The following is an 18,653-nucleotide window of genomic DNA, read 5'->3' on the forward strand; positions in this document are numbered from 1 at the left end:
AGCAGAAACTAACACACCATTGTTAAGTAATTATACTCCAATAAAGATGTTAAAAAACAGAACAATACAAAACAAAGCAAACAAACAAAAAAAACAGAGGCAATATTTTCTGTCTCCTGCCTTCCTCCCTAAGGAAATCAGTACCAAAATGCTTCCTGTGCACAGCAAGTGGAGGAGAGTAGGCACCTAATAAATGCCTGTTGGATCAGTGGGTGAGTGTGCTTGCATGAGTGAATGAATGCATTTGTCCTTGGCCTATGAGGATGACATCACGGATTCTCCATCGTAGAATATGTGAGGAGCTCAAATGACATTTCCCACAGCAAGGAAGAGGCCCCGATAAACCCAAGCCACAAGAGATCCCAGTCCCAGGGGCTCCAGATGCTCTTCCTCTGGAACCTCCCATGCCCCTCTCTGAATTCTCAGTGGAGACAGACAATACCATCATCACATCTGGCCACGGATGGACGTTCTGCTCACCGTAGCTCCCCATCCCAGATGTGGACAAGTCTAGGTTAGGGAGAGAAGGTCAGCTTTCTTGTGTGCCAGCCTTCATCCAGGCAATGCTGCCTGGATTACTGTGTTGACAAGACTTTGGCTCTGCTTCCAGATTTGGAAAAAGAGAGCTGCGATCAATGAATGGTATCTGTGCTGGGCATGGAAGGAAGGAGCCATGGTACCTGCGTGATGTGCTGGCCATTCCTGGCAAGGCCCTTTTTATACGTTGAGACGGCCTTTCTTTCTCCTCTGAATGCAGGGGAGAAGGGACTTGTGTATCCAGAGGTCCAGGCGGCCACGGAATGTGAGTCCCGCAGAGGCTGGGCGTGGGGATGGCAGTGACTCCTGGCTTATAGAGCAGCCAAGTAAACACCTAGGGCCAAGGTCATGGAGGTGAACTGGGGAGTGGAAGTGCGGGCGTGGCTGGGGTTTGGGCTCCCGATCGATGATTCTGCCCACAGCCCGGATGTTTCCTGCCCCACAGCACACACTTTGAGTTGTTCTTATAACACACTGAGCAGTCTAAACAGGACACTCTCCTGTGACCGTAGGTGATGAACACCGTGTGTCCCGCATGACCCGCCATTCTTGCCACTCTGGCTGCTGACACTTCCCAGCCTGTGCTCTAAGGAGCACCGGCCTGCTGAGATGCTCTGTGAAAGTGGTATTTGGATATTAACATTTTAAAGGCTCTGAGAAGGCCTGTATTAACAATATAAGTACAGCTTGGTTTTAATCTACCATTAGCCATGAAACCATTTTTTTTCTAGGAGTAACAATTAACTGCCTCTGCAACTTGCATTCAAGAGAATACTTTCAAGGAATTATTATCCTAAGATAGATAACCTGGATCACCTCTTCCCAGTAGAACCCTTTCTGAGAGATCTGACCAGGGCCAGGGTACAGTCAGCAGCCAGGAGAGTGAAGCAAGAAAGCCCGCCCATTCTCAGGTGCAGCTGTGACCTTGGCCTCGAAGGTTATGCCTGAGGCACTTGGCCAAGGCCCATGTGATCACCAGCAGAGCACTGTCAAAAAGAAGTGACACATGGGCTTCCCTGGTGGCACAGTGGTTGAGAATCTGCCTGCCAATGCAGGGGACACGGGTTCGAGCCCTGGCCTGGGAAGATTCACCACATGCCGCGGAGCAACTAGGCCCGTGAGCCACAACTACTGAGCCTGCGCGTCTGGAGCCTGTGCTCCGCAACAAGAGAGGCCACGATAGTGAGAGGCCCGCGCACCGCGATGAACAGTGGCCCCCGCTTGCCACAACTTGCCCCGCTTGCACAGAAACGAACACCCAACACAGCCATAAATAAATAAATAAATAAATAAAGGAGTTCCTTTAAAAAAAAAAAAAAAAAGTGACCCAGTCAGACAAGAGCCCAAGAACTTGATTACAGGTTCTTGCTGCAGAAAGAGGAGGTTGTAACTCTGACCACAAGTGCTAAGATTAAACCAGCCCATAAACGCAGTGTGCTTTGTAATCTCATCCACCCTCTGGGCGGGACACAGACAGCAAGATAAATGAAATTGGCATTTTATACCATGCACCTCGCTGGGTCAGTGACTCCCCGGGGCCAGGGGTGCGTGTTTCTCTGCATGCCTCATTTAGCCCCGCTCTCAGCCCCTTCCGGCCACTGGCCACTCTTCTCCCCTGTGCCTGCCTGAGCCCCTGCCTGTCCCTTAGGCACTGAGGGTGGCTCATTAAGCTCTTTGGGCCACCAGGCGACCGTTTCTCACGTCCCTGTTCCATGGGCTCCGTCACGTGCTGGCAGTTAATAATACACTGTGTGCAAAGCCTGGGGTGCCTGGTGGGGTCAGAGAGGGGCACCCCCATCCCATGTGGCATTAAAAGAGTACCTTCCACTGCAGTGTCAGCTAGACAGAAGTAGACAAGAAAAGAACGATACCCAAGCTGGGTTCTTGGGCCCTTGTCTGACCACATCGCTCCTTCATGGCACTGCCCTAGTGGTGATCACGTGCTGGCCCAGGGTTTACGTGCAAGGTCAGGGTCTCGTCCACATGTGAGAATGAGCTGGGCCCTGGAACAGCTGTATCCTTTATCCACTCCCAATTCTAAAATTAAGAGCCTGGGCTTTGGAGACTCACAGTGGCTGGGATCAGAATTCCTCCTCTGCCACTTACTCTGTGGCCTTGGGAAAGTTGCTTAACCTCTCTGATGCTCAGTCTCCTCTGCAAGACGAGGATTATATGAATATCTACCTCAGAGGATTGAAGACCATAGTGCATGTCACACACTCAGCCAGGCCTGTCTCCAAGCCCTGCCTCCACACACGGGTTTCTTTTCCACGTGGGAATATTCCACTCGGGACTTTCTCCTGTGACCTGGAATCAGTGAACAAGTCCGCCCCTTCCTCACCCCTCCAGGCCTCTGTCTCCTCAGATGACATTAGCACAGATCAATACTGTCGCTACAACTCAATCATGCTTTAATTCCTCTCACCAGGCGGAGGCCTCCTGGATCCAGGAACATAAGTTCAAAGGGTTGTGATTGTTTTGTTGTAACTTTTCAACAAACAGTCCTGCTCTCTGGCCTCAGTGGTCTGAAGGAGCAAGTGTGCCGGCCTCTGTATCTGGGACAGATGATGATGTGCTCGCCTGGGGAAGGAAGGAACGTTCAGGCCACGGAGATGCCCTGCTCGCTGACAGAGGCAGGCTGCCAGGGGGCCGGGTGCAGCCCCGGGGCCGCAGGCTAGGAGGGCTCCGCTCCCAGGCCTCAAAGGTCCTGTCTTGCTCAAATCAGCCTCCTACTGGCCTTGCTCAGGACAGTGCTGTGGAGACCCCAGCACAGCTCCCAAGGGGCCGCCAGCAAGGAAACAGCTATTTGAGTGGAATAGAGATGCCGGCTGTGACAGGGCATGGAGGAGGCTGGAGACCGGTAAAGATCTTCCCTCTGCAGCCCATGGCACCATCTATTTATCTGCTGTTGTCTCAGCTGGCGCAGGTTTTAGGATGCAGTCGTACAGACTGAGGAAGCTGCACCTGCCCTTCAAGGTGCTGCACAGAAAGGACTGTTTTCTCCTCGGTCTCATTCCAGCTCCACACAGGCAGAGACATTGATTTTTTTTCCTTTCCATTTTTTTTCCCTGGCTGCAGCCAAATGAGGTCAGAAGTTAAATTAGTCCTTGGAGGTGAAAAGCAGCTGCATTCATATCCCTTCTGCTGAATTTTGCTGGAGAACACTGACAGTTTTCCTTTTCTGTTCTTTGCAGATTCAGTACAGGAGCGGCTGGGAATGTCTTATCTGCCTGTGGAACCCCTGGGGCAAGAGCGAATGGAGAGGGTGCTGGAGTGACAGGTATGGCTTTTGGAAACCTATCTCTCTCCTTCATGGAGACCCGGTGTTTGGAGAGCATTCTAGCCCATGAGGGCAGCAGGTGGATCTCACTGCAGGTCTGTCCAGCTCACACCTGTGTGTGACTTTCAGTCGAACTCACACTCCCATGATGCCATTCACCAAGCATCATTTAAACACCTGCTGTGTACTCTGCACTAAGTACACTGTGCTGGGTGGGTGCTGTGGGATGCATACAGATGACAAGAGACAGTGTCTGTCCTCCAGAAGGGAACAGTCTTGAGCGATGAACCCATATACCTAGAATAAGTACAAAATTAAAAGAGGGGTAGGGTAGGGCAGGAGTCAAGTTCTACTTGGCAGACAGAGATGGAGAGAAGGAGTCTCCTTCCGTAAAAGGATCCCATAGGATTCTGATCCAGATGATGCCGTGTCATCAGGATGGAAAAGACTTCATTCTAGGGGGAGTTGGGGAGCTGAGGCAAAGATCTGGCTCAAAGATTTTTTGACTCAGTCCGCCTGCGTCGTCCATCCTGCCCTATTGGTCCAGACTCCCACAAGCAGCCGATGCCTTGCTGGTGGTAGGAGTGAACAAAGCTAAGTGGGTCTCAGATGCCTCTGCTGGCCGTGTCCCAGGCAGTTGCTCGCTGACCCAGCTGACCTATGGGGCCCCCGCTGTGTGGTCTGTAGTTCCTGGAGAGCTGGGCTGGTGTTTCCCAGCTGCCAGGAGGACTGATCCCTGGTCCCCACCCCTTTGCTGACTAAGAACGAGATGGCAGTCCTGAGAGGGATGGCAGGCCAGCCACAGGGCACTGGCTCCTCTCGGCAGCCAGCGAGGCCCAGCCTGCCCGCGGGTCTCTGAGGGCCTGTGTTAGATCCACGGAAAGAGTCGAGACACCTTGGCCAGCCGTGGCAGCTTAGCACGAGGGAGAACATGATCTGAAAGGAAATACATTACGTTCAAGCGGGAGAACAGGCCCCAGCCAGCGGTGGAAATCAATACAGGGAGAAGCGTGTTCTGGAGGCGAATGCAGAGTTCTCCTGTCCCTGCCCTGAGCCTGATGCCCCAGGCTGGGCAGTGCCCAACAGCCGAGGTGCCTGCACGGGTGGGGCTGGAGGGTAGGAATATGAGGGAGAGGGAGAGACATGAATTCTTAGAATAAACCTGGGTGTGACCTCCCTCAGATGCCCCCTGGAGAGCAGGGCAGCTGAATCCCCTCCTCCCGCACAGAAGGGGAATGAAATTGCAAAACCACGAACCACTGGACAATATTTTTACTCCCCGCCGCACTCTCTCCTTTTATCTTGCCTCTGTCCTTTCTTCCTCCCTGGGGATATCCATGGCCCTCCTTCCCAATCATCACCCCAAGCTGCCCAATATGGCCCGGGGCAGTGGGGGTGATCCGATTAGCCAGAATCCCTGATTCGGGGTTGGCTGTTGCAGTAGGAGTGGAGGAAGGGCAGATGTCAGAGGCACAGTCCCCTTGAGTAGAAGAGGCAAGAAATTCACGTGAGCTGACGTTCTGCCCACGTCCCCCGGGCTAAAGATCAAATGACCAGTGAAGGCAATAAGGGACCCCAGAGGTCAGGGAAGAGAAGCTTCCCATGGGCGGGCCTGTTCAGGGAAGGCTTCATGAATGGGGTTGAACTGGAGTTCAACCAAAAAAAAAGTATGACTCACTTTGAAAGCCATCCCTAGGTAGGCGGGAAGTGTCGGCTGCTGCTCTGAGCCAGGAACACCTGTAGTGTGTTCAGGGCCAAGAAGCTGGCCTGAGGCAGAGGAACCTGGGGGAGATGTGTCGGGGGCTGGAGCCAGAGAGCCTGGTGCCAGCTGAGAGGTTTGGGTTTGTACCTACAGGCATGGGGGTTCACAAAGGCCTTCGAGCAGGGAGGAGAAGTGTGCAGAGCAGGGACGGGGGATGGACCCTCCACACCTACTCTGGAGGATCACGTACCCCGGCTGAGGGCTGAGGCTCACCATTCCCCACCAGCAACCAGGCTGGAAGGAAGCGATATGGCCGCATTATCACTGTCTCCGTGCACTGGTCGATTTCTTCCCTACGTTTTTTAAAATTAATTAATTAAGTAATTAATTTATTTATTTTTGGCTGCGTTGGGTCTTCGTTGCTGCGTGCGGGCTTTCTCTAGTTGCACTGAGCGGGGGCTCCTCTTTGTTGCGGTGCGTGGGCTTCTCGTTGCTGTGGAGCACGGGCTGTAGGCACGGGGGCTTCAGCAGTTGTGGCTCACGGGCTCTAGAGCGCAGGCTCAGTAGTTGTGGCACACGGGCTTAGTAGTTGTGGCTCACGGGCTCTAGAGCACAGGCTCAGTAGTTGTGGCACACGGGCTTCATTGCTCCACGGCATGTGGGATCTTCCCGGACCAGGGCTCAAACCCGTGTCCCCTACGCTGGCAGGCGGATTCTTAACCACTGCACCACCAGGGAAGCCCCTTCCCGACGTTTTAAGGAGTGGAGATGGATGGGGAGGGCGGGGGGTCTAATCTCAACCATAATGGAAATTTCAATCACACACACTTAAAGACAAACTTGCATGAATCAATAGTGTATTGATTTACACTACATTTATTTTCCCTTACACACTGCAGAAAATGTAATTATCACTTAATTATAAACTGGCCTTTTTACAATAACACATCTGACTGGCTCAGCCTGCAGCCAGAAGCCTGAGTGGTCCCTGCCTTGCTCTCCCGGCACAGAGGTGACCCAGGCCCTCCATGCAAGTCAGTCCCAGAGAAGGATCTCATTACACTTTTGTGCCTTGGGGGCCCGTCGCCTATGAATGTGCCTCCACTTTCAGGAGTGGGCTGGGAAGTGACAGATGCTCCCTTCTGCCCGTGAGGTCTCCCTCCTTCACCGCAGACTCTAGGACTAGCTTCTGGAACACATTATCCCAATGAAGTAGACAGCTTTAATTATTAATTAATTAAGCCAGCAAAAAATTATGGCATCCTACTATGTGCCAAGGCATTGTGTTAAAGCCCTGTGACGGATAATATAATGGTGAGCAAGGTCACTGATCTCATGGCACTGGGAGTCTAATGGGGGTCAGCAAGAAATAAACAAGCACTAGTAACACAGGGTGCTAAGTGCTGAGATGGGAGTGGTACAGTGTGCCATGCGGGCTCAAAGGAAGGGCTCCACAGGGGGGACAAGGAAGGTTTCCCAGCAGAAGTGCCTTTAGGAGGAAAGATGAGTAAAAGTTATTGGGTTATAGGACTGAAAGGAGGAAGTGTATTCCAGGCAGAGGGAGCATCATGGTGAAGGCCAAGGTGGGTCGGGGTTGGGTGCTGCCACTGCAACCAGACAGACAGGTATTTCTAAGGAAACGAAGATGTTCATTATTGCTGGAGTGTACAATTCAAGGGCAGGGGGACAGGGAGCTGCTCAGGTAAACCTGGAGAGGTAGGCAGAGGCCAAGTTCTGTTTCAGAGTTTGAAGTTCATCCTGAGAGTAAAAGGGCAGCACTGATGTGTTTTAAGCAGGGAAGTGCCCTAACCAGTTTTAGAAAGATTGTTTTGATTGGAGGTGTGGAGTATGAATAGGAAAGCGGGCCAGACTGAGTTCCGGGAGACGGGTGAGAAGTCCCAAGAGGGAGATGAGGGTTCTTGAACTTGAAAACAGCAAAGGATGGAAATAATTAGATGGCTTTGAGAGGGGTTTAGGAGGTAGAATCAATAAATCATTAATATTTGGTGATGGCTTGGACATGGAGGGTATGAGAGAGAATAACCCTTCATGTTCTCACTTGGGCAATAGAAAGAGGCAGAGGATGAGTACATTTTGGGATACGTTGATTTCAAGGTCACGGTGGGCTCTGGTGGAGACAAGGAGTGGACTATAGTATATATCCATCTAAAGCTCAGGAAAGAGGATGGGGCCGGGGGACAGCTTGGAAGACATCAGCTTAGAATCACCAGGTAGAACGACACTGTCCACTCGCACCCGGAAACTACTGGAGGCCTGTGCAAAGGGCCCCTGTCGGGCCACGTGTGGTTGAGATGAAACATCCTAGGAAGTCTCATCCTATCGTCTGTCTCTCCATGCCCAGGTCTCTGGAGTGGCAGGAAACCCACGACCAACGGAAAAGCCAGCTGTATGAGAATAAGGATGATGGCGAGTTTTGGTACTTACTCTTTTTTCAAAATTAGATTTTAAATCTTTAACTATTGCCCAAACCCTCAATCCCCACCCTTTTCCCTAAACTTTTGTGAGAATAAAGATTCGCTTTTCAGAGACCTAGGTAGAAGGAGGCTATTTCCTCCACCAAGACACAAAAGCTTTGAAAAGGAAATTGTGTGTTCTCTCTTCGCCTGAAAGGTATTTCCTCTCTGAAATGTTAGAACTCGCAGGAGATGTCAATGGTAAAAGGGAATATTGGCACCAAAGCTTTGAAACCAACAGTTTCCTGGAAACCAGGATGCATGGTTATCATGCCTGTAACTTCTTTTGCCATCTTTTTTGGAGCCCTAGAACGCCACAGTCTTTCCTGGCATGAATCGCAAAAGAGGAACATGGGGGTTAATCTCCCAGCCCTGACTCTAGAGTTCTGGGTGAGACATCGGTGTCATCACCCAGCAGCTATGTAGGACTAGATGTTTTACAACACATTCCCAGCCCTATGCTCACATCTTAAAGGATAAGATGGACATTTTCTCTGAAGGGTTGTCTGGTTTATTCAATGACATACTTAAATAAAATTTAACATGTGTGAAAAAGAGACTGGGTCTAAGTAATTAAGAATCAGAGGGACAGATATAAATTAGGAGGAAGAATATTTCCAGTATCGCAACTTTAATCACAGGTGTGATTTTAGGTGTGAATCCCCTGTATTCTGATTAGACCCCAACAGTGCATTTGGCAAAGGGCCCTAGGGAAAGGTGATTTTCTTGGCAGTGTGTAGGACCCAGAACAGACAGAGACCGGCAGTCGTCTTGCTGGCCGTGAGAGGGACCTGAAGAACTCGTAATTTGACTCTGTCCTTGTCCTCCCAACCACTGGAGACATCAGAAGTGTATCTGACCACGAATGAACCAGAATGGGGCTCTGGCCTTTGGGTAGGACAGTGGCAAATCAATGGATACTATAGTTGACAGGCAAAGGTACGGTGAAGTTATGGGACAAACCCGTGGTCATTAAGTGATGTGTCACCCTTTATAACAGGATGTCATGTCAAGATTTCCGAGGTAACTTCTTCTGCCTATTTATATGTAACCAAGTTCCAGTCAGCCTGGACCATGGAAACACACTCCCTGAAAGCTGGTCCCAACTGATGTTTAAGAACCACTTAATTCCAGGAAATGCAGAAGGTAGTTATGACATTGGTAATTATTCTGCCAGATGGGAAGCTGCCAGCCTTTGCCCTATCCCAGCTTCAGCTCTCAGTGGCCCTCGATTCTAGACCGTCAGCCTGAAGAAGAAGAGGACTTTGTCAGCCCAAAGGGACAGCTATACTTCTCCAGGGGAAATGATTGCGGGGCGGGGGGTGGACCGGAGAATCTCCAGTGTGAATCCCCTGCTTTCTTGCTTTCCCACTGTCCTTCTACTAACCTCCACCCACCTCCCAAGAGTAGAACGGGCCCACTGCTCTTCAATAATTATCCAGGACATTGGGGGAGCTATGAAAACAACACTGGACAAAAGTCAGGGCCTGGGTTAAACCATTGTTTTTGCCACATTTTGGCTTTGTGACTCTGGTCTCTCTGTCCTCAGTCTCCCCAACTGTACATAGTGGAATTAGTCATCTCTACCTGCCCCTTGAAGCCACAAGGCACCATCCAGGCGTCAGGGAGCATATTCCTGCCCATGTTGGTTGATGTATCCTGCAGCACCATACTGAGATCCCAGAGGTGGGCACCTCAGAACCTGTCTTTGGGCTCCCGGGAGATGACTCTTATTGATGTGATTTTAAGAGAGTGAGTGACATACTCTCACTGCACCTCTGGCTCCCCGTCTGTGACATGGTTGAGTGAAATATCACCCTCTGAAGGTGAACCTGAGTGTGCTCACGCATCCTGGATAGGAAAAGCTATGCAAACAACATATTTGTGCATGTGTATTTGTGTGTGTGTGTGTGTGTGTGTGTGTGTGTTTGCACCTCGACACGTGCATTCCCTCTCCTTGGCACCAGCCTGTCGAGAATGGTATGCTTGAATGACCCCACGCCTCCAGGCTCTTCACTCTGCTGGTCAGAGAACCTAGTCACCAGGAGACCACGGACAGATTCTAAGAAACCACCGAGTCGCTCGGGCAGCAAGTTTACTGATTCATCTTCCTGAGCTGCACCTGTCTGACTGTGGGCCAACACCCCCAGATATTAGTGCAGATCGATGAATTGACCAAAATTATACATTGGTGCCATCTTTAGTAATTCCTTACAAGGGAGAGAGGGAAGGGAGGCAGCCGGCGAGCACCTGCTCTGTGCTGCTAAGTGCACCTGAGTGTGTCATCTTGTTTGATCCTCACAAAAAGCCGATGACCGAGATGGTCTCTATGTCTCCCTATTCCCCTTTCAGAGCTTCCCAATCGTACCCCAACCTTCTGATGTCTGTTAATTCATTTCTAGCTTGACTCATCTTCATTTATTTTTCATACATTATCTCTCATGCATTTGGTTGTGTTTTTTTGTTTTGCTTTTTTTTGGCTGTGTTGGGTCTTTCGTTGCAGCATGCAGGCCCTTTGTTGCAGTGTGCAGGCTTCTCTCTAGCTGTGGTGCACAGTCTCAGTAGTTGCGGCACGTGGGCTCTCTAGTTGTGGTGTGTGGGCTCGGTAGTTGTGGCACGCGGGCTCAGTAATTGAGGCATATGGGCTCAGCAGTTATGGCTCGCGGGTTTAGTTGCCTGGTGACATGTGGGATCTTAGTTCCCCGATCAGGGATTGAACTCGCCTCCCCTGCGTTGGAAGGAGGATTTCTAACCACTGGACCACCAGGGAAGTCCCGATCTCTCATGCATTTGAATCTAATGGTTTTCACGTTAGTTGTCTCCCTCTGGCTTTGGTGAGGACTCTTGGGTAGCAGAGTTCTATGGATTGCCATCTCTCTGCCTCTCTTTCTCTGTCTCCATTGATGCTTGGGGGATTGACATCATTTCATGGCTCCATAGTTGTCACCAATGCATACTTGAGGCCTCTGGAATTCCACTTATTATTATAAAAATAGCCCTCAACTTTACAGTGTAAGAAACATTTTCACCAAGTAGGAACTATACTTTCCCTCCTTATTTTTAAGAGGAGGAGACTGAGGCTCACAAAATAAAGAAGCTTGTGTCACAACTAGTAACTGTGGGGACTGGGACCCGGGCCTTAGGTCTATTAGCCCAAATCCAGAGTTTCCATCACAACCCATTGAACTGGCTCTCTGAAGTGGTCACGGTCCCATCCTGGAATGCCAGAGACGAGCTGAAGTCCAATTACTTCCCTTTTTCCTGCAGGACCCCAGAGGGACATGCAGTACATCTTCTCTGCCAGAAAGCATGGAAAACAACAATGTCATCATGTCCTTCAATTTTGTCATGCCACAAAATTTAAAGGCAAAAGACAGGACATTTCCACTGAAGTCCGAGGTGCTCAAGGTAAGGCAGCATGCTTCCGGGCTTGCCCTTTGAGGACATTTCTGTACACCTTGGAGAAAGCAACCAGCTAGGCTGGGAGATTTCACCCAGCTGCAGACTCAGAAATAAAACCCAATGGGTGATAGAGTTCAGTTGGTCCAACTCTGTAAATTTGCAGGAAAACCTGAGACAAAGGATATTACAGTGAGACACACCTCCTGCCCTTGTCACTTGTCAGCATTTCCTGGTGCAGGCTCTAATGCTTGTTCCTTAAAAAGTAGTCTGGTCCAAGACCAGCTGTTGAAACAGTGCAGATTCCTGGGATTACCCCCAAACATTCTGAGTCCCAATCTCCATGGACAGAGCCTGAAAATCTGTATTGTAATGAGCTCCCCAGGGACTGCTTATACACAGAAATGTTTGAGAATCATTGGCTAAACTCTGGGAGGAGTTTAAGGAAAAAAACAATCCTGGGTATACAGCCGGGAGGTACGTTTTTCTCTTATGCTTACACCAAAATCGGTCAAAGCTCCATGGTTGGCTTATGAGCATCTGCTTGGCCACTCATCCAAGGCCAGGTCTTCCTCTCCACCTAGCCTCCCCTCCCATCTGATGGCTCTTCAGCCAGCCCTTCAGCTCCTAAGGGGCCATCCCGCCGCACACCCCGCAACACACACACTCACCTGCACACACCCTAACTGTGAGTAGGTGATCAGGGAATTCCTTTTTTTTTTTTTTTTTTTTGTTTTAATACCATGCAAAAGAAAGGAGTTACAAAAGAAAATCTGATACCTGTGCTCCCTGCTCCTTTTCCAAATAGTTTAATGCATCCCACAGATAAAGTGAAGGGTTCTCAAATCATACACCCCACAGCCTCTCTGCACGAACATGGATAACTAAGATCGTGCAACCATCAAATGCTGGGATCCCCTGTCCCCATATTAGAGGTGAAGAAACTGAGGGCCAGGGACGTGAAGTGACACAGTCAGAGTTAATGGCAGAGCTGGGGACTGGGTGCCAGATGTCCCTCGAGCCTTCAGTCAAACACACCCATCACTTGTGTGGCTGGAGCTCTGATTACAGCATCTCTAGGAAGGATCCCAAATGTTCACTGAGACTAAGGCAACATTCACAACTAGGGCCTTAGCCCCCTCATGGACGGGCAGGGCTCCCGGGTCCTGAAACAGTCCTGTGCGCTGGCTGTGGTTCACTCTAATACGAAGGCCTCACTGATAGAGAACTTCAGAGTTCCAAACATGTTCACATTCATTGTCTCAGAAACCCCGGTACCCCTGCTTTTATAGATGTGGAAGCCAAAAGTCAGAGAGCGTGAATGACCTGCCCAAGGTGCAGCTCATTCCTGATCTTCAGATAAGTCTGCCCAGGCAAATCAAATGGCCTATACACCTACGTGGAGCCCAGGATCAGCAGTGGGATAGAACTGAAACCCATGCCAACTGTGGAAGACAGTGCATGGAGGTGGTGGGTATAAATTACAAAGGAAGCAACACAGCTTGCTCTATTCTCACCTCTGTTACTGAGACTGCAAAGCCTCAGTTTCCACACCCATAAAATAAGGAGCCTAACATATGCTTAGGATTACTATGACAACTCAACACATTACATGCAAATACTTTGCAAACCATGAAGTGGCTTAAAAATGGGACTGCATCTTCGGTGCTTCCTTATGCAACATGGACAGACTGAAACATAGCTATTTCCGCATTCAGACACACACATACATCCCTACAAACACTGAGGTACAGTGATGGGGAGGAGGGGAATGCTAGAACAAATTCCCATCGTGCTTTACAGTGGTCTGATGGAATAACACTTTCCTTCTCCTTGGAGCTCCAACTCTGGGAAATTTACATTTGATCCAAGTTCTGTCTTACCTCCAGTTCCCATCACTGTCTCTTTTCCTTCCAATTTTATCATCACTGCCGTGAAGAGTAACCAAGCTGAGATGAGAAAGGGAGAGTCTTCTATTCTCAGACACCTTCCTCCCCCTTCAATTTCCTTTCCCCTTCACGCTCCCTACAGCAGTTGGGTTTCCCTTGTCACGGCTCTGCACAGAGAATGAGTGATGGGCCCTGTTCACGCCCAGGTGTTCCAGGAAACAGGCTGAAAGTGCAACAGAAAGGAACGCAGGGCCCTGAGCCAGGCTGCTCAGATCTGCTCGCCTTTGGGTTTTAGTTTGGGTTCCTGAACCTGCCTTTCTTCTCTTCCCTCAGATCGACTATCAGGTATGGCCACCACCCCCGCTGCTGTCAGTCGGTATCGTTACGCCTCTTCCAACACCCTTGTCCTCAACGTGTCTCTCGCTGTTCCGTGGCTGCCAGTTCAGTCTTGCTATGTCCTGTAATAGATACAAGCTTAGAACTTCCAAACAGGTCAACAATGCAGGGAATATTTCAGCTGTCCTTGTCTAAAGCTGGATCCCTTAGGCTGTTCTCTGGTTTGACGTTCCAGAGGGAATGCAGCCATGAAACCATCCTCAAGCATTTATCCCCTGATAGATAAGATTGACGCTGCCGGTTCCTTTTCAGATGGGAGACAGGGCTCATGGGTCCCTGGTGGGGCGGGGGGTGGATCTTTAGCCTCCTGTATTCTTTGTCAGCCCCCAAACCCGCCACAACCAGGATGCATGCAATGCAAATGCAAGTTCAAGGCACATCCTCCAACTCTTCTTACAGCCACTTCACCGCCACCACCCTCCCTCCGCACCCTCCCCGCCACCCCCTACCACCTGCCCCTCCCCACCCCCGGCCAGTAAATATTCTGGCTTGGCATGGGTGAAAGGTGGCCAAAATACGGGTAAGGATGGAGAAGGAAAGACGGAGTTTGGGAAACCTAACCTCACAGGCACTCAAACCCCCTTAGATGTGAACTCTGTGATGTGGCTGTTGCCCAAGGGGAGGTACATGTGCCAGGACGAGGATGGAAGGGAAGAGGGAGGGAGCCGGATGTAGCCACAGCCAACAGGGGGTGACTGCAGCCTGCTGGCAGGTCCAGGGAAGCTCCTCCGGGCCTTCCAGATGTCCCCCAACAGGGAGACAGAGGCTGGGACAGGTGGTCCTTGAGCAGGGGATACACAGAAATCCAGGCAGAAAGCAGACAGCAAGGAGGTCTGCCTGTCACAGAGGCAGCCCAGCCACAGAGCTGGGTTTAGGATCCAACTCTGGTTCTCAGCACACCAGTCATGGAATGAGAACTTCTGGAAGGGCTTCAAGGGAAGCAGTCAGGTGCAAGGAACGAGTCAGGGTTCTAGTTCCCAGACCTGGAGAACGAGGTGAGGACTTGATCGAACAAAAGGTGTGAGCCGCATCCCTAGAAATAGAGGGTCAGGTCTTGTGATTGTAGGAGGCTCAAAGCCCACACCCGTCTGTACACAGTGCCTCCCCAGGTGCACACGTGTGCATGCACACACACACACACAGAACAGTGCTGACTCTCTGGAGAAGAACTGATCTCATCATTGCTTTTGCCAGAAAGGCCCAAGCAAGTCAGGCTCCAGAGACACTGGGGCTGCTGATAACGTCAGCAGCATCGGTTTGGAGACTCTGCCCAGCACCCCGCTACACACCAGCAACAGTAGCCTCAGCTTGCAGCCCAGCCTGGTCCCCACCCCTTGAAAAGACCGTCTCCCCACCTCCTTGTTTCCCCCCAAGGCAGAGCTCACAAGCAATCATTTCATGCTGCGTGACCATTCTAAATGGAATCCCCATCTCAATTGTGTTGGGGAAAATTTATTTAGTAAGGGGTTTTTATCATGTAATGTGTATGTGACGTCCAGTAATAGGAACTGCATGATATTTATTGTTTTATCTCTAAGAAAATATTGAAATAAAAGGAAAATGATCAGGGCCTATTATTCTCCAGTGAGAAGGCATTTCAGGGCTTTACTGGAAGGAAGAAATGGAGGGAGTGAAAGGACACCAGCCCCGCGGTGCTGCAGGGGTCCAAGGAGTGCTTTGCAAAAGGGTCCAGAGAGAAGGGACTTTAGGGGCTCCAAATTCCAATACTGAATTACGTTTTGAATTACTGAATTAATTCAGTATTGGAACAATCTCACTAGTTTTCATGATTCGTCTTTGTATATAAGCAGAGAGATAAACCCAGAAGCCCAGGATTTTGTAAGATTTAATGAGGTAAAACCATGTATCATATTTCCCCACATTCTTGTAGTGTTAGCATCTATATTAAATAACAGTCTGAATTCTATTGCATTTCGAGATTTCGGGTAAGCAGTGTCTCCCTTTTCAGGGCCTGTAGTGCTGTTTTGGTGGATGGAGAGGGGTCTGGGAGGTAGGGGTCTCTCCTGGTAGCTGGGGCCCATGCACAGAGTGGGTTTCTCACCATCATCACGTCTCTTCCAGTTCCAGCATTTCCGAGAGAGAGATTGCCGTCCACCTTGTTTTTCCAAATTCACAATTGCTGAGAAGGGCATCATTTCTGAAACCACATGCAACCTTACAGAGTGCTTCAGCCTGAGCCCTGGGACCTATGTGGTGGTCGTCTCCGCAGGCAGAGAAGCAGTTGAGTTCTTGCTCCGAATCTTCCTAAAGATGCCAGACAGTGACAGGTACAGAACTTCTGGGATTCTAAACGTTTTCTTCTACTTAATTTTATAAAAACACCTTGCATCATTCTGTGCAGCAACGCACTCTGTTAGCAGGGGACACAGCACGGCCCCCGCTCTCAAGAAGCTCAGCACAAGTGGAGGCGAGAGAGTCTGTGGACCAGTAAGTAGACCACAGACAGGATGGGGCCGTTGCTTGACGGATGTGCGAGGTCGTGTGGGAGGACAGAGTGGAGGGATTCCCTTCTGGCAAGAGGGACAGAGGAAGGCTTCTTGGGGGACATGGAATGTGAGCTAGTCCTCGATGGAAAACCTAACAGCGTTTCCCAGGGGAAGGCAGTGCAGGTGAAGAAAAAGGCATGAGCAGAAGCAGGGAAGTGGGTGAGCATGGGGCTCGTTGAAGAATGAGCGATGTGGTCCGTACACACAGGAAGGTGGTACATGGCATGCACGGCAATTGTCTGAAACGTGGACAGAATGTGATGTACATCATCAGGGAGACAGTGAGAGACGGGCCTGAGTGATAGAGTCTGATGGTGGAGGGTCTTCACTGCCAAGTCGGCAGTCAAGACTGGGATCAACAGACACACACCCTGCTGGGCACCTCATGCCTTCTTGGCCCCGAGGCAGACATCACTACAATCATGGCAGTCTTTACAGCTGAGCATGGACGAGGCCTTCTCAGTCCAGCATGCCAGATGGTCACTGTGCCACCATTCAGAGTTGGAACCTAAGACAAATCTTATTTGCCATCCTGGCAATGGGGGTTATGATACACATATATCTGGTTGTGAAAGGAACAGTTTACAAAATGGTTTGAAGACCAGGGGAGGGCCGCCCGAAAGGCTGGACACGGAGTCACGATGCTCATCTGTCTGCTGACTGCCATGGCTGCCCGCTTCACAGCTTGCTGTGCTGAGGGCTCTCCACGTGTGTCCTTGGCATAGATGCCCAATGCCTGCAGGGGTGCCTGCCACATGTAAGCGTGAGCCTCCTTTGAATAGTGAGCTGGTCATCCTTGTCACACTGTCCCCCTGATTTTCTAGGAACCTGGATGATAATCTCAACCTCAGACCACTGCAGGTAAGTGCGCGGCAAGGTTTGGTTGGCAAACTTCACTGGGTCACGTCCCCTCCCCAGGAGTTTCTATCCCCTTCCTTCTTGCCTCACCACTGACCAATGAAAGCACAGATACCACAATGGGCTGGTGATGGCTCAAAGGGGCAGGGATGAGGTGAGAAGACCAGGCCTTGAAGGCCAGGCTGGACTCAACCATCTTCCTTCCACAAATTTCCATTTTCCCATTCCCCAAAAAGGTTTGATCCAATTGCTGGATGAAGCCTCTGTCTCAGATATAGGTGGAAGGTTTTTGGGCCCTCACCGTATCAGACAGGCAGCCTCCTTCCCCAGAAATTTGATGTTGGCTATTCTTCCTTAGATCCAGGCAAGTTGTCCAGAAATGGTTCCCAACGAAGCATTTTCTACAAATACGCTCAGCAGGTACAGTACTTAGCATGACGGCGAGGGGCCCTACATAGGACAGGTGATGGAGGGGCCAGAGGGAAGGAAACCTCTCCCAGGTCCTTATCAGGATAGAGAGAGGAAGATGACTTGATGGGTGGTCATGTCAGCCTCTCTCCCTGGATGTCCAGAACTGATCTGGAGAGACCAGGTGCCCCACCTGGGTGACATCTGGGGTGAAGTGTAGTTTGGAAAGTAAGGGCCTGATTATAGGGGAGTGAGCTTTTTAAATCTTTAAATAAGCAATTGGCAATACCCCTTGAAATCTTTCCTTCTCCTGTTCTGCCACCTCCCACCAACGTTGGCATCCTTCCTCTCGGGAGCTGGCCACCTTCAGAAAGCACCAACAGCCTTCTTCCTACCAAGCCACCTACGTGCACAGGGGATTTTCTTAATGGTTTAATAAGCCGTTATAAAGAACCCCTTGACTTGTCAGGAAAAAAAACAGCTGCCAAGGGCTCTGCACGATGGGCCTTTTACCATTAGTCGTCATGTCGGTGTGGGAAGCGGAAAGCCATATAGATGATCGTGTGTACCGTGCCGGCCTCGGGCAGGCAGGGGCCAAGGACAGGAAGATGCTAGGCGTTCAGAAGGCTGACAGGGCATTGGTAACCAGGAGGCAGCCCAAAGGGAAGTTATTGAGGTAGCCTGGGCCCAGAGATAAAAATAAGGAGAGATGAAGAATGTGGCTGGCATGAGAGTACACGTTATAGGCAACAGCTCAGTATGAACCTCCTTGAAATCAGCACTAGCCCAGGATTCAGGCCCGCATCTGGGCTGACTCAGAAAGAACTTCACTTGATGCAAAACAGGATCTACTATGGTGAATGTCCCCAGTCTGTGAGCTTCTGAAGGCAGGGATGACATCGTATGCATTCCGTGTCCCCAATAACTATCACTGTCCTTGGCATAGAGAAGGTGCTCAATCAATTTGCACTGAATTAAGACAGATTCACTTCCTCAGAGCAGATGCTCTAGCTAAGGTTACTTCCCCTAGGTGATCGGCAGGACCAGATTAGGATACCTGAGACCAAGCTTCCTTCAGGGGCAGGTGGCAAAATCCTCAACGTGGGCCATGAACCTGTACCTCTGAAATAAAAAATATAATTTGTCATATGATAAATGGTACAGATTCTCTAATCAGGACTTTTCCAAACAACAACCAAATGT

The 18,653-nt window shown here is 50.2% G+C and overlaps 1 protein-coding gene across 1 annotated transcript in view; it reads left to right on the forward strand.

Annotated features, from left to right (window-relative positions):
• The window catches only part of CAPN13 (calpain 13), a 73,499-nt gene that overhangs the window by 44,050 nt on the left and 10,796 nt on the right, over nucleotides 1–18,653 (forward strand). The window contains 10 exon segments of the mRNA XM_082426196.1: nucleotides 3,732–3,817; nucleotides 7,882–7,956; nucleotides 8,994–9,139; nucleotides 11,261–11,291; nucleotides 11,293–11,401; nucleotides 13,615–13,626; nucleotides 15,760–15,965; nucleotides 17,009–17,045; nucleotides 17,407–17,416; nucleotides 17,419–17,462. Of these exon segments, the coding sequence (XP_082282322.1) occupies nucleotides 3,732–3,817; nucleotides 7,882–7,956; nucleotides 8,994–9,139; nucleotides 11,261–11,291; nucleotides 11,293–11,401; nucleotides 13,615–13,626; nucleotides 15,760–15,965; nucleotides 17,009–17,045; nucleotides 17,407–17,416; nucleotides 17,419–17,462 (756 nt within the window).

This window comes from Balaenoptera physalus (genome assembly GCF_965194825.1).
Source record: "Balaenoptera physalus genome assembly, chromosome: 15".
Classification (NCBI taxonomy): Eukaryota; Metazoa; Chordata; class Mammalia; order Artiodactyla; family Balaenopteridae; genus Balaenoptera; species Balaenoptera physalus.